Consider the following 15,195-nt stretch of genomic DNA (forward strand, 5'->3'; position numbering starts at 1 on the left):
ACAGTCCTAGTCATCGTGTGTCGTCACACGAAAGGAGCAAAATTTGTGCCCACGGAAGAAACCATTACGGCAGAAGAATGCGCGTATGAGGTCAGCAAGGCACTTATGTCAGAACATGGGATACCTGAAGAATTCATCACCGATCGTGATAAACTGTTCACTTCCAAGTATTGGAACACATTCCTGGCAAAGTTGGGTGTGAAGAAGAAGCTATCGACTAGCTTCCACCCCGAAACAGATGGCCAGACGGAACGAACGAACCAGACACTGGAACAGTATCTGAGGATGTACGCCAACAAGCTGCAAGACAACTGGGTTGAACTCTTGCCGACAGCACAATTGGCCTACAATAGTACTAGGTCTGCGACGACTAAGTACTCGCCACACTATGCGAACTACGGATATGAGCCGATTGCTCATCGAGATCCGAAAGATATAGAGAGTATCGCAGTAGGTGCAGACGACAAAGCCCGCTTGATGCGAGAACTGCACGACGAATTGAGCAAGAACATCGCTCACAGGAACCTCACAACAGCCAAAGCGGCTAATAAGCAAAGGATTGAGGGACCAACCTTTAAGAAGGGGGACAAAGTTTTCCTGTCACGACAGAACTTGAAAACTAAGCGACCAAGCAAGAAACTGGACAACCTCCGAGTAGGACCATTCGAAGTTCTAGAAGAAATGGGCAACGTAAATTACAAACTCCAACTCCCACTAGGCATGCGCATCCACCCTGTCTTTCACAAGAAACTCCTGGAAAGAGCACCTCCAGATGCCGAGCTAGCTACCGACATAGAGCTCGAGGACGATGAATACGAGGTCGAAGAAATCAGGGACCTGCGGAAAATCGGTCGTCAGTGGAAATACTTGGTCAAGTGGCTAGGATGGCCAGAGAGCCAGAACACTTGGGAACCAAAAGAAAATTTGACGAACTGCAAGTCACAGGTACGTGAGTACCATCGGAGACACCCAGAGAAGGGAGGAGCGGATCCTCCAGGGAAGAAAAGAATTCAGAAAAAGGATCGAAAGAAGCGTCATCCTGCAACCAGCCCAAGTCAGTCGACAGTCCGGGTAGCGATGGTTCAGTTGGTTGAAAGTCCGTACCAGGGGCAGAGTTCCCCTCGGCTTGCTCTTTCGCGCGATCCTGAAGACTCAAAATGGCGTGATCTCGATCAGCGAATGCTCGCTCTCGCGCCTCAGTCTCTGCCACTTCCAGCCGAAGTCGAGCGACCTCGGCCTCAGCTCGAAGAAGCGCCAAGCGCTTCTCGCGCTTTTCAGCCTCAACCTTCTCCCACTCTTCCTCAGTCACAAATAAGCTACACTCAGCTTTCACCGAAATACAGCCCGCACACTGCCCAGAGGCAGTGTCCACGAAACAACGAAGATTCTTCTCCTCACACCGCTTGCAACGAAAGGTCATCTCGTTCCCTTGTTGGCGGATACGGTCAGCACGAGCCTGGCGCTGTTGAGTCGAGTTCTGGGTACGGACGCGTCGAGAAGTCTGAACCTTGGGCATGGTCAGGGAAAGTGAGGAAAGGAGGAAAGAGAGGATACGACACCACCAGAGTAGCTATACCTCCACCACCGCCGCCGGACTAGGCGCGGGAAAACGATAATCCAGGGTATCGAGACGATACGCCTAAGAGGGGGGGTAATGTTACAAGGTAACAAGGAATTGCTTCCCTTTCATGCAGGTCGCATGAAGGAAGACCATCGGGCGGACACGATGGACGAAAGTGGATCTAGGGCGGGGCCCAGATCACGTGAAAGGAATGGCATCCCGCCAAGACCTGGCCTCCGGGAGGCCAGTGAGGATCGGGAGGCCACGGCCCTCCCAGGCCTCCCTCTTGGAAGGGAGGGCAAGGAGGACAGGACCTAAGGCAAGGGGTATAAGAATGTGTTGGATCTCATTATTACACTCGTTGTGGTCAACTCAAATAGTTCATCTCTTACACAGATTGTCAACTAGTTATTCTATTGTTATAGAATTGGTATCGTTTATTCTTTGGTTACAACGATAACTCTTTTCCACCTGATCATTCCATATCCTACCTCACGGACTATCGCCAATATCTATCTCGCCTTAGTACGGACCGAGCTTAGAGAAGTATAGCCTAACCCCGTGTAACAGTAAGAGTTATATAGCTACTATTAGGTCTTAACTTTCTAGTTATTAGAGTAAGGCTACTATTATCTAAAGGACTTTTATTTTTTTATTATTAGGGGGCTATACTAGTAGAATATCTAAGGAAATATAGCTTCTTAGTATTATTACTAATATACTTAGTAAATCTATTAGTATTATTATACTATTAGCTAAGGCTTCTAGTTTCTTTATTTTAGTAGTAGAAGTAAACTAATTTATATTCTAGCTTTTAGCTAGTAACTTAGTAATAGATTAAGTTCTTTTACTTATCTTATTCCTTATTTATTAGTTCTTACTTATCTATATTATATATATAATAAGTATAGTAAAGGCTATAATAAAGAGCGTAAGTACTATATAAAGTAGTATTTAGGTTTAACTAGTTAGTTACTTATATATCTAAGTATCTTTTAGTAAGAGAGTAATTACCTTATTCTTTATATATCTTAAGATACTATCTTAGTTAGCTATCTTTAGTCTATTAATCTAATTATTTATTATTAGTTTTTTCCTTATTAGTAGTACTTTATAAGGGTTATTACTATTATTCTTAGCCTTATATATTATTTAGCCTATCTATATATACTCTATTATATTCTTTATCTATATAGCTATCTAAAGGATTATTTTCTTAGCCTATACTCTTTATATAATATACTACCTTATATAGCGTAGCTATACTCTAGTTATAATCCTAGTATTATTAGTAACTTAGTACCTCTATTATATCTTTCTTACTTCTTAGGGGTCTTTCTATATCCCTACTTATTTATATTCTCTAGTCTCTATACTTTTTTATTACTAAATATTCTTTAGGTTACTATATACTATTACTATTTATTTATTATTTCTTACTTATTCTATACTATATCTATTCTAATTTCTCTTACTATCTAAGACTATAAGATAGAGCGTCTTATAAAGTCTTTAGATTAATTTTATACTTAGTAAATACTTATAGCTTTCCTAAGGTTAGAAGGCTATAAGGTTTAAGTTTTAATTAGTTACTATATATAGTAGAGTATTTTATTACTAATTCTCTATTAGGAATAGGTACTTAATATAGTAGGTAGATATAGAAATATTAAAAGGAGTATATATTATAGTTATTATTTTATAGCTAAACACTATTTAGCTAGTTTCTATAGGGCCTCTTTTTCCTATACTATCCCTAAGCCTAATAGTTCTTTAACTACTCGTACTTCCCCTAGTTTCTTTACTATAATAGATAATACTAAGGATAGTAATAAGTCTAAAGAATAAATTAGTTTACTATAATCTTTAGTAAATATATTACGCACTATATAATTATTACGTATAGGTAGTATACTAGTTTAGTGTTACTAACTTACTTAGGTTACTAACTTACTTAGGAAATACGTTACTTTAATAATATTAGGGTTAATACTACTCCCTAGCTTAGATTCCTCTTTAGACTCCTCCTAAATAATATCTATATTAAACTTATCTATATTTATAAATAGGGTTTTAGTATTAAAGATTAAGAATTCAGGCTCTATTTTTAAAAGTAGTACTTAGTCCTTATAAGAATACTTTTAGAATTAATTTATAATAGCTTTTAAAGTGTTTATACCTACTAAGTACGCTACTAAGATAATATAGTATAGTCTTAGTATACTATGTAAGAGAAATTACCTATTTAGGTTAGACTATGCTATGTCTGGGCGCGACCTTGGTCAGATGGGTTGCATCCTGTGGCTTGCATCAGGTCGTAGCGGACATGCAACTAGCTGCTTTCAACAATGCTATATCCCTGCAATTACTTCGCGACCTTTGGCGAGTTTCCCGGTGAGGATCGGGGCGTAAATCATACGCAAATAGAAGCCATGGCAATGGTCGGTATGTTCTTGGGCGCCATGCCAACTCACCAATGTGCTCCTGGAAAGATCAGTCGTAGCCGCAGAAGCGGTATTTCGTAGATTGTAGGCATTGGTCGGGTTTTGTGTGAACGTTGAGGCGCAAGCCAATAATCATTGCCAAACCAGGCCTCCTTGAGAGGCAAAGGCAACTCTACACGATCGTGAACAAACGCATTGCTATGATTCGTCACTGCCGCCTGAGTGGCTTGCAGTGTTTCAATCGTTCCCCAAAAGCACAACCCAATGATTATCGCGATACAGTAGGCCTCCACCAGGAGTTTGAAAGCGATTTTACACGCTCGTGGCTTGCAGTGTTGGTCAGCCTTGCCTGCGACGAACAACAAACGGAGGACGACGATGGTGAGAATTCCCTAGGGATGAGCAATTCTAATCGCAGACAAACACGGAGTTTAACGTATTTACTACACAGCGATGGCGTTCGATATGAATGTGAGTCGGCGCAATGTTGCGACGGTGATTGCGTATGGTGGCGGTTCGCTAGCAGCAACGGCCGTAGCCCTACAGTAGGGCGTAGAAGACAGACGCATAGTCATCCGGAGCGCTGTTAGGGTTTTACCGGTGACCATTTGGATATCCCACGTTAGGCCATCCATCAAAGACATGGAGGCGTTGGAGAAGCAGTATATGAATGGCATGCTGCGATATTCATCACTCAGCATCTCAGACTTGCCAACAACTCTACAACTTTGTCACAAAACACCGACTTACCAGTATACATTACCTCCAAAAGACTTCTTCTTGTCATAATGGCCGCCGCGAGCATCAAGTACAATCCTACATCCGATATTCCAAGTTTGTCTGGCCAAGTGTTCCTGATCACTGGTGGTATGTGGCGTTCTTGAACTCCGACCGTCGCCCACTAACCTCCACAGGCACCAACGGCCTTGGAGCATCATCGATATCCTTCATAGCATCTCACAACCCAGCGCACATCCTCTTCAGTGGTCGAAACCAGGCTCGCGCAAATGATCTCATCACCAAGGTTGCGCAAGCGTCGCCCTCTACCAAACTCACATTCATCGAGTGCGACCTTGCCAGCCTCGCGTCTGTCCAGGCTGCCGCCAAGCAGATCCTATCGTCGACCAATCGTCTCGACGTTCTCATGTGCAACGCGGGTGTCATGGCCCTGCCAAACGATGTGAGCAAGGACGGCTACGAGATCCAGTTCGCGACAAACCACCTCGGCCACGCGCTGCTCATCAAGCTGCTCTTGCCCCTCATGCTTGAGACCGCCGCGCTGCCCGACGCCGATGTGCGCATCGTCAACCTCACATCAGTCGCGTACAAGAACAACATACCCGCCAGCGGCATCGAGTTCGACAAACTGAAGACCAAGGGCGCGAACTACGGATCCTTTTTTCAGATGAACAAATGGGTCTGCTATTCGCAGTCCAAACTAGCGAATCTGCTGTACGCACCGGAGCTGGCTGCTCATCATCCGAGCATCACGTCTGTGGCGGTTCATCCGGGCTTCATCAAGACGGACATCTTTGCGACCACAAATTTCATCGATCGCCAGATTGTGAATCTCGTTTCGAGTGGGAATTGGCTGGATACGGAGCAAGGTGCGTATAACCAGACATGGGCGGCCACGACCAGGAAGGACAACTTGGTCAATGGTGCTTATTACGAGCCTGTGGGTATAAAGACGACGCCGAGTACGAAGCGAGGGCGGGATGCGGCGCTCGGGAAGGAGCTGTGGGAGTGGACTGAGAAGGAGTTGGAGGCCTGGGTTTAATGTTTGATGCCTGAGAAATTGGATTAGCGACCTTTGTTTTGGCAAGAAGCGGGCGTTCTTTGTTGTCATTGCGCTTTTTCGTTCGTTGTTATTTCAACACTAATTCCACGCCACCTAGCCTTTGTTACCTTCAGACCCGACTGGTCATGCCGTGTGAGCGCGAAATGAGCGGAGTAGATAGCTTCGAAGTTGAGATATCCCCACTCTTTTGTTGCACGCGTACTGCGTCGGCTCTTGATTTGGAGACGGATCCGGAAATTTTTCCGTCCGTGGTATCGCAACGTTTTCGATATAAGTAGTCATGCATCTGCCGTTGCGCAGCTGTTTGCGCAGGAGGCGACTTGACGTCGACATTTTGGCTCATACGGTCATCTGTCGATGGAAGAACGTGCCCACAGTAGCGATCGACACAGGACGCAAATTTTCCAATGCGCTGGGAGACGGATTCGCTCCACCCCCATGGGGTAGTGGGCGTTGCACAGTCCGTTGACGGTCAACCTACCTTCACGTTTCCACCCGCCCACCAGGTCGACACGGCCGCGAAGAACACGAGGACGACCCGATTTTTTCTCTTGCGCACGTGGTCGGATACGATACCACGGCAGTTCCACCTTACAGCATTGGCGCGGAAGAGGCACCGATGCTATGCCTGAGGCGCCGCTCAAGCGGCAGCTATTACCAAGAATCATCAGCACGTCACATACCTCTTCAGCTGCGACAATACTTCCCGACACACGAACCCGGTCTGCCCCGTGGAGAAACCCAAGAAAAGTTTCGGATAGTCGCACGACTGATAAAGAGCCAAGAACGACATAGGCCCGGCGGACTGCCTAGGCGCCGTCGTGATTGGTTCCATCCACAGCGGAAACGACTTTAGCGCACACAAGGTAGCAACGGCCTCGAGACGAAACTTCGCGCTAAGCCGCATTGACAAGCTTCTCAACGGAGACGACCTGTCATCCATCTGCACGAAGCTACTAAGCGCGACCCATAAACCACGCACTGCAACAAAAGCACGCCCGACACCCCATCCGTGCCACAAGCGTGCGCACCATCTCGTCGTTTCCCCGCAATGCGGCCCAGGTCAAGAGCTTGGAACCTGTCTCGGCCTACTTGGCCTAGGCCCCAAGTGCAACACTAATAAGCTACGGAAGCTCTTGACATGGCGCAACACCAAGATTTTGGCGGCTTTGCCAATACGCCAATACGCCTTTTTTCTGCGATAAGACCACAGACACTCCAGGGTCGGGGCTGGGCTTTTCACCGGATCCAGTCATGAGTAATGCTGTCGGAACATCAATACGGCGTTGGCGACGGGCAAGCGAATTTGTGATCAGCGCGTTACCTTCCTTGGATGAAGTGTCGTTTGTCATGGGTTCATTGCGACGTCAGAGAGGAGGGGTTGCGTGAAGAGGAGGGAAGAGGTGGGCGCATGGCAGAAACCTTGGATTGCTTTTGTGATAGTTTGTGCTTTTCGTTAGAGTTGCGGATATCTGTGCGACGCAGTGAGAGAGTAAGCGACTACACCCAGCTCGACTAGAGGGTACACGATCCGGACACGACTAGACCGACACGAGACCACCGAGAACCAGCTCCGATGCATCAGTCCATGGCAGACCCCAGCAGAGGCAACAGGCCACCTGGACACTAGGTGTGCCCAGCTCCTAGGGTCGAATTTCCAAGCTTATGTGCCGCATGTTTGCATATTCGCGATTCGACAGAACGCACATTACCCGTCCGTTTCCAAGACCAGGCAAGCGGGTACACTTGCCACCGGAGACCCTTCAACCTCGCACTACAAGCGCTATCAAGCCTCACCACTGTTCCAAGGCGGCCGGAAGAAGCGCGCTTGGGTGTCTTGGACGTTATGCATGCGCGGAGGTACCTAGACAATTGTCGTGTGATTTCGGAACATGCAGACTAGACATGATCTGGGGGCGGCGATGATCCACAACACCTTACATGTTGGAGAGGGAGCCCTGGGTGTATAAGAGTCGTACTCCACGTCCCCTGGATTTTGGCTTCCCCAGATCAACCAGCTCGCCTGCTTCAGTGATCCAAAGGGCTTCTTCCCCCACACTCTTCACATCGCAACTTGATATTGCCACATCACCCCTTTTGAACACTGTACATCATGGTCGACACCAAGAAGAACGAGATTGTCATGCTCGAGCAGGCGCAGACCCGGGACGAGGAGCTCCTGAAGCCTGTGCCTATTGTTGGCAAGGTGGATTACTCTGGTGCCTACGAGAAGACTGATCCCCGAGAAATCGCCCTTGTCAAGAAGCTCGACCGATGGATCATGCCCATGTTGTGGAGCATGTACTGGCTCAACTACCTTGGTAAGCCACCCGTCTCGCACTCGACGAATCACAACTAACCAAAAACCTCCATCTAGACCGCAATGCCATCGCACTCGCTCGTCTCGATGATCTCGAAGAAGATCTGAACCTCACCAGCTCCCAGTACCAGACCTGCGTGAGCATCCTGTTCGTTGGGTACCTGCTCGGCCAGATCCCCAGTAACATGTTTCTCAACCGCACGCGTCCCTCGCGGTACATGGGTATCTGCATGATGCTCTGGGCCGTCGTGTCCGCCCTCACAGCCCTCTCCAAAGACTTTACCGGCCTCCTTCTCACCCGCTTCTTCCTCGGCGTTACGGAAGCGCCATACTACCCCGGTGCCGTCTACCTTCTCTCCACCTTCTACACCCGCAAGGAGGTCGCAACCCGCATCGCCATCCTCTACACTGGAAACATCCTCGCGACTGCTTTCGCTGGCCTCATCGCCGCAGGCATCTTCCACGGTCTCGGCGACGTGGGTGGCATCACGGGCTGGAGGTGGCTGTTTATCCTGCAGGGCGCTGTTACGTTTGTCATTGCTATCGTCGGCTTCTTTCTTCTGCCAGACTTTACACACAACACGTGGTGGTTGACGCAGGCAGAGCGCGATCTCGCCACCAACCGCATGGCGCTCGACACCGTCGGCAACAAGGGCGAGACGTCGGTCTGGGCTGGTTTCCGTCAGGCTGCCAAGGACCCCATGGTCTGGATCTTCGCTTTCATGGCCCATATGCACCTTGCGGCCAACGGCTTCAAGAACTTTTTCCCGACCGTTGTGGAGACGCTGGGTTTCGGTCGGACGATTACGCTGGTCCTCACGTGCCCGCCCTACCTGATTGCTGGCGCGATTACTATTGCCGTGTCCTGGTCTTCTGGCAAGTTCAACGAGCGCACGTGGCATATTACTATTTCCAAGGCTGTGGCGACATTCGGTTTCGGACTGGCGTGCGCTGACATTGGCACCGCGGGTCGCTACGTCGCCATGATCATCTTCACAATCGGTACTTATGGTGTCAACTCGCTGATTCTGGGTTGGTGCGGATCGACGTGTGGTCAGACACCCGAAAAGAAGGCTGTCGCTATTGGTATCGTGACGACTGTCATGAACGCCTCGTTCATCTGGTAAGCACCTCCAAACCCCGCCTTTTAATATGATTCCGGAGAAAGCAAGGGCTAACAGCGAATTGTAGGACTCCATACCTCTGGCCCAAGTCTGACGGTCCCAAGTACGTCATCGCACTCAGCTCGTCGGCTGCATTCTCTGTCGCCACTGCGCTGTTGGCGTGGCTTGCCAAGATTCTCTTTGTGCGCAGGAACAAGCAGCTCAAGGAGCAAGACAGCGAGAACATGACCTTCTACGTCTACTAGATGCGCGGGAAATGCGTTTGGTTGTAACCATGATGTCAAAGAATACGAATCGGCTGGCAACGCGCTGGCGCAGATTAGATGGCAGGGGAAATAGGCTTTTGAGCTGTACTATTGGACGATATATATCTAGTTATGAATTATGAACACATTAGTTATTACGAATATCAGAGCAGATGCAAGACTCAACCGTACCACGTCATGCTTTTGTTTACCGTTGCTAATGCGCTTGGGCTGTCGCAGTCCTTATCAACCCGCCCCATCAACCATGCTTTCATACAAGACCATACGCATGGTCTTTCCACCCTGATACACATCTCACCCTGTCGTTCCAACACCTTTTGCACACGTTCTCAGTCCAGGGTGGGCCTTCCTCTTAGAGACCTCGCTAGTCCGCATCGGTAACACGAGAATCAGGCAGACGCGTTTCGGCCACGGGACGTGAGCTGTGTGCTTGCGGCTGAAGTGACGATGAGGCAAATATCCTTTGATTGCAACGAATCAGCTCCATTTGTTGGGTACATGAAGCGGGAACTACTGCACTGGGGATTGCATTTGGGTAGTGAGAAAGTGAAGGGCTGGGTCGTATGGATAGTATTTAGCTATCGAATCTCTCTCCATTTCGATTACGACTGACTACACGACCACCTGCACTGTTTATCCTGTCCTGCGAATGCTGGCGCGTTTTGAGCAAAGGAGCTGAGAAGGGCGCCGTCTTGATCCAGAACGCCTGAGCTATGCTTTTATGTCCAGGGTATACCAATCTGTGGACAAACACCAATACCAACCAAGGGAAACGCCGAAAGAAAGAATAACCGAAAGAGGAAGATGCGTAAAAAAGAGCCATGTCCAGAGGGGGCAAAGACACATGGCAAGAAAGTGGCATGAGGTATACCAGGACCTGTCTCCACAACTTCAATACCCACGAGCTTCCATCCGTCTCGGCACCCTCGCATGCTGCGCCCCAGCCCTCTGTCTCCTCCCCTCCCTCCCATTCGTCTCGACAAAATTCCCCGGCCGCCTCATCAAATTATGATTCCCACCCTTAAGCTCCTTCAGATCCGCATCATCAATCAACCTCCGCTGCCACAAGTACTGAAACAGGCCAAAATCCGGTCTCGACGTCCTCAGCGTCTGGCCCCGCATCGTATGCTCATTTGCCAAATGGTGCATACGCATTCCCCACGCCTCTCTCCCCACATCGCACGTGGCTCCCCATTCGCACAGCGGGCACTGCACCGTCGTGGGCGGTTCCTCGCCGCGGAAATGCGACGAGCAATGTGTTTCCCATTCCTCGCTGTGCGGAGAGACGTAGCTGCAGTTGAGGAACCAGAAGGCGCATTCGTACAGCGGCGTGGTGTAGTGCGCGCGGGGTACTTCTAGGACCCCGTTGTTGTCTTCGAGGAGTGGGACGCCGGAGAAGCGGCTCGCGAGCGTGGTGCTGATGCTGCTTTCGGTGGGCGTGGCGTCTGTGATGCAGGAGCGTAGAGATGGCGGGTTGTGTGTTTCTGGGAGCGACTGGTGGAGGAGGGTGGGAGCCATGGACTGCGGGTCGCTCTTGATGGTGCTGGTCGCGTCCAGCAGGCTCTCGATGTCGGGGGCGATGTCGGCGGGCGCAAGGCCCTGGAGGTACGAGTCGTCGAAGCGGACGAGGCGGGCGGAGAGATCGGGTTGGCGTACCCAGTCGTCGAGCGTGTGGTGGACGCGGGCGCGACGATTGTCGAGGCCGAGGGCGGCCAGCGATATGCCTGTGCGACTGGCGGGGTGGGCTGCTGTGGCGCATGCCTTGTCAGCCTCGGCCTGATGGCAATGGTAGTCATTGGAGATGAGCAGTTCAGCCTTGCAGACAATGTCGATGCAAGGCCGGACAGGCAAATCGCGACTCACAGGGCGTTTGAGAGGGCCTGTCTTCGCCCGGCATGGTGTCGGTAATGACGATGCTAACAAGAAGGGTAGGGCTTAGCGTACCGTCTCTGTAGGGTTTGTCCGTCTACTACTGAGTCACGGAGATAGGTATGGCAACTTATACTCCAGGCCATGTGCGTGTACGGCACGGTACTGGAAGCCAGATGTAGTGGGAATACTTGCTCAGTTGCGGCTCTGCGGAGTTACCCTCTTCGACCCGACTACCTTACGCAACAATCCATCTACCACAGATACACCTACTCGCCAAACCACCTCCGTCGCGTCACCACGATACTCTACCACTCAGTCGCCGTCCAAGCGGTCGATGATTGGGGCGCCAAGTTGCATTCGATGCCGCTTGCTACAGAAGCGGGGTGGTGCGGCCCGAACGAACACCTTCTCCACACCTCACCGACCGCTTCTTCAGTACTGCAACCATCCCTTCATCATAGTAAACTGTCGGTGTGCTTGTCCAAAGTCATGGACAGATAACCGCTGCAGTGTTTCCGTACATGCAAGCGACTGCATGTTAATCTACACAGTCGTGTTTGGCCATCGAGCGCGTGTCATGACGCCACACCGCATCCGCACGTGATTGGATGCACGCTTCACCCGAATCGCTGCGAGCGGCTGTACCTCGTCAACCTTGACCAGACGACGAAATACAAGGGCCTTCTACATGTTGTTTGCCATAGAAGGCAAGACAGCACTTGACATTGCCATCATACCTGTAGACACGGGATTGATGGTGTCTTGGACGCATGTGACCACTACACCGCGAAAGAGAGTTTGGGCAGATGGGCCATCAGAATCCGCGAGAACAACTGCGATTCAATTTCTCTAGATTATGATCCGTGGTGACCGGTATGCCAAGGAGAACTCGTTGGGGTTTGTTCTCACAGATAGCGCCCGGTACAAATACGATCTAGGCTCAATGGCCGATGCCGTCTTCCGCAACACGCACCAAAACCTGTACAATCTCTATCCATGCAAGCCGAACTGGATTGAGGGAGGACGGGAAGACGGCCGAATTGGTACTTTACAATGGGAGAGAGGCAGGGGAGTTTACTCTGGGTTCCAGGTATATGAAGACCGGTAGAAGGTAGGTACAGGCTGAGGTCAGACTGCGGTGGCAGACAATAAAGGCAAGGCTAAGTTATTGGTTACGGTCAACTGAAGGACGGCTGTTCGTCTGCGTCGCGTGAATTCGATATGGCATACTGTGGTACTCTGGCTTGTTGAGATGTGGCGTTGGAAGGTTGAAGAGCGCGCGTACCGTCGGCGTTGGCGGAAGGGTCCACTTGGTGGTGGGACACAGTCTTGGCATTATGCTCAGTGTTTCACATGCGATCCGACGTGCCCCATGCAGTGACCTGCGACACGACCTCAGCGAAGGAACACCTCAATCAAAGCCGCTTTGTACGATACCAGACTTATGAGCATGTCGTTCAAGCCAGACGCCTTCGTGGCAACGACTGGAAGTGCCGTCGTTATCAACCAAGAGGCCAATGCTCAACACCATGATTCAGCCTTGGTCGCATATCAACGCTACCGTCTCAGTATCTCGTGTCGGATCCTCTAACCGTCACGGCGCGTCTTAGCACGGCCGGAAAACTAGGGGTCGGCCTTGCAATGCTTGTCGGCGCCCGGCGCTCTTGGATGCGCTTTGCTTTTCCCATGCAGCGTCACAGCTCCTTGTGCGGCTATCCTTGGAGCTCCAACACCCCGTTTCGCCCATTCCGCGTGTGACGAACGCCGGTCCACTGCAGCAGAAGACCGTCTCCCACCAGCTTCGCGCAAGATCGGCACGGCCTCGATGCGTGTCATTTCCAACATTCTCGCCTTAACATTTCGATCGACCGAACTGTCCCCGGCGGCTTCGTCGCCATGCTCTCGCTCCACACGCTCCTCCGTCTCCCTCCTATCCTCGTCGCCGCCCTCGTGACACGCGCATACGCACGCCCAGATGGCGTTATTGGCGACGACAAAGGCGCCGGCAGGCCTACATACGCGACAGCCCTCACCGGCGGCGAGGGCTGCGACTTCTCAGACATTGAAGACATCCGCGACGGCTTCTCAGAGATGACGAGTCTATTCGCCGCCGCAACACCCTTTGATCCCACATCGCAGCCCGCACGCGAGTTCTTCAGCCCCTCGATAACGGCAAACTACACGGACATGATCGCCACGAACCTCCAACGAGCAGCAAACTACGGCGTCCTAGAAGGGGGCACCGGCGCCGTCAACGCCGACATCCACATCCGCTGCGACGACCCCATGGAGCTGTGCGACAAAGGCAACAAGCGCGAAGGCGACCACGCCGCCTACAACATCGGCAACGAGCCGCACATCGTCTTCTGCCGCGACTACTTCCGCATGGACTCGCTCACGGGCCGCATCAACAAGAAAGCCGACAACCAGATGGAAAAGGACCGGCTGATGGAATACTACAACCGCGCCTCGCTGTGGGCACGCATGGTCATGCACTTTTCCTCCGTCGGCACCGCCGTCGTCGAGCGCCCCACGCTCGCGCCGCCCAACTCAACCACCGAGTGGCTCCTCGTCACCACCCAGGGCCCAATCAACACGTCCGTCCTCGCCGGCGTCCTCAACGAACAACCAGAAATCCCGACGGGCTTCCAAACGCTCAAATATGCGTACGGCGCCACCCGCGCCAAGCTCCTGGCCGTCCTGTCCACGCAGATGAGCTACGATGCGGCGAATAACGCGGAGAACTATGCGCTGTATGCGTTGGCGCAGTACATTATCAAGGACAAGGGGTTCTATCCGAGTGTGCCGATTATGGATTTCCCAAACGAGGCGAGTGTGCTTACGAATGAGAACTTGCAGGATGGCGAGCGCGTCAAGTATGCGTATTTTGATGCGCCGGATGTGGTGGCCAGGCCGACGGGCATGGAGTTGAAGGGCGCGCCGTTGCCGTCCGGGGGGTCGGGCAGAATGTTTGGAGCGGTGCCGGGTGTGGTTGTTGCCGTGGTGGGGATTGGTGCGAGCTTGGCGTTGTTGCCGTTTGGATGAGGGGTGCGAGGCTGGTCCGAGTTCTGGAGCTTCGACGAACTAATTGATGTTCAGCCACAGAGAGATACGATTAACGGCCTACAGCCGTTGCGCCACAGGGCTTGGCTACTGAAGAGGAGGGTGCACTCGGCCGTGGCGTATGTAAGACGCAGGCAGTATTCATTTGGACTATTTAGCGCACAAATTACTGTCCTGCTAGCACGACGGCGCTGATCACGCGATCGCCCACCTGGCGATTCGAGGACTAGGATCATTCAGCAAACATCATTTGGGTCATCATCAGGCCGTGCCGCTGTTTCGATCATCGCGGCTACACTGCATGCCACACTGGATCAAGGCGACAGGAGGTCACAAGGCTAGGAGACTGGGATAGTTTGGAAGTAGTGTATGAACACGCGCTTCTGGATGACAGTGTCGCGTCTCAAGTCATCTGGTAGTTGACTTGGAGAAAGCATACGTATTTAGAAATAATGAAGAGAAGCAATCAATCATGCATGTTGCAATGTGCGTGTGTGTGCTCCTCCTTGGTCGGGCCGAGCTTCTTTCGCCGGTAAGTGAAACCCTAACCTCTGTGGCTAAGCTAGAATACGCTGAAAGTGTAGCATAGGCAGCGACTGATTGCCGAAAGAACACGTTAATTGCCCGAATCATCGTAGATGATCGGAATTTATCGCTAACCATCAAAAACCTGTAAACAAACTGTCTTCGTAATAGCTCACAGAACTTTTGTTGGAAGCTGGCTGTTTTGCTATATTAATCGAC

At 50.9% G+C, this 15,195-nt stretch overlaps 4 protein-coding genes across 4 annotated transcripts; 3 read left to right on the forward strand and 1 right to left on the reverse strand.

Moving 5' to 3' along the window:
• Positions 1-4,793: 4,793 nt before the first annotated feature.
• ACET3X_008823 (uncharacterized protein) lies at positions 4,794-5,785 on the forward strand (the record flags this gene model as incomplete). The annotated part of the gene is made up of 2 exons (XM_069455357.1): positions 4,794-4,872; positions 4,920-5,785. The coding sequence occupies 2 exons, from the start codon at positions 4,794-4,796 to the stop codon at positions 5,783-5,785; spliced, it is 945 nt and encodes a 314-aa protein (XP_069302900.1).
• A 2,134-nt stretch (positions 5,786-7,919) lies between these two features.
• ACET3X_008824 (uncharacterized protein) lies at positions 7,920-9,495 on the forward strand (the record flags this gene model as incomplete). Its single annotated transcript, XM_069455368.1, has 3 exons — positions 7,920-8,127; positions 8,184-9,249; positions 9,318-9,495. The coding sequence occupies 3 exons, from the start codon at positions 7,920-7,922 to the stop codon at positions 9,493-9,495; spliced, it is 1,452 nt and encodes a 483-aa protein (XP_069302901.1).
• Positions 9,496-10,407: 912 nt separating this feature from the next.
• On the reverse strand, positions 10,408-11,413 carry ACET3X_008825 (uncharacterized protein; the record flags this gene model as incomplete). The annotated part of the gene is made up of 2 exons (XM_069455379.1): positions 10,408-11,264; positions 11,380-11,413. 2 exons carry the CDS (start codon positions 11,411-11,413, stop codon positions 10,408-10,410), a joined length of 891 nt encoding a protein of 296 aa, XP_069302902.1.
• A 1,871-nt stretch (positions 11,414-13,284) lies between these two features.
• ACET3X_008826 (uncharacterized protein) lies at positions 13,285-14,433 on the forward strand (the record flags this gene model as incomplete). The annotated part of the gene is made up of 1 exon (XM_069455390.1): positions 13,285-14,433. The coding sequence occupies one exon, from the start codon at positions 13,285-13,287 to the stop codon at positions 14,431-14,433; it is 1,149 nt and encodes a 382-aa protein (XP_069302903.1).
• Between the last annotated feature and the right edge of the window lie 762 nt (positions 14,434-15,195).

This window comes from Alternaria dauci, chromosome 9 (assembly GCF_042100115.1).
Source record: "Alternaria dauci strain A2016 chromosome 9, whole genome shotgun sequence".
Lineage (NCBI taxonomy): Eukaryota > Fungi > Ascomycota > Dothideomycetes > Pleosporales > Pleosporaceae > Alternaria > Alternaria dauci.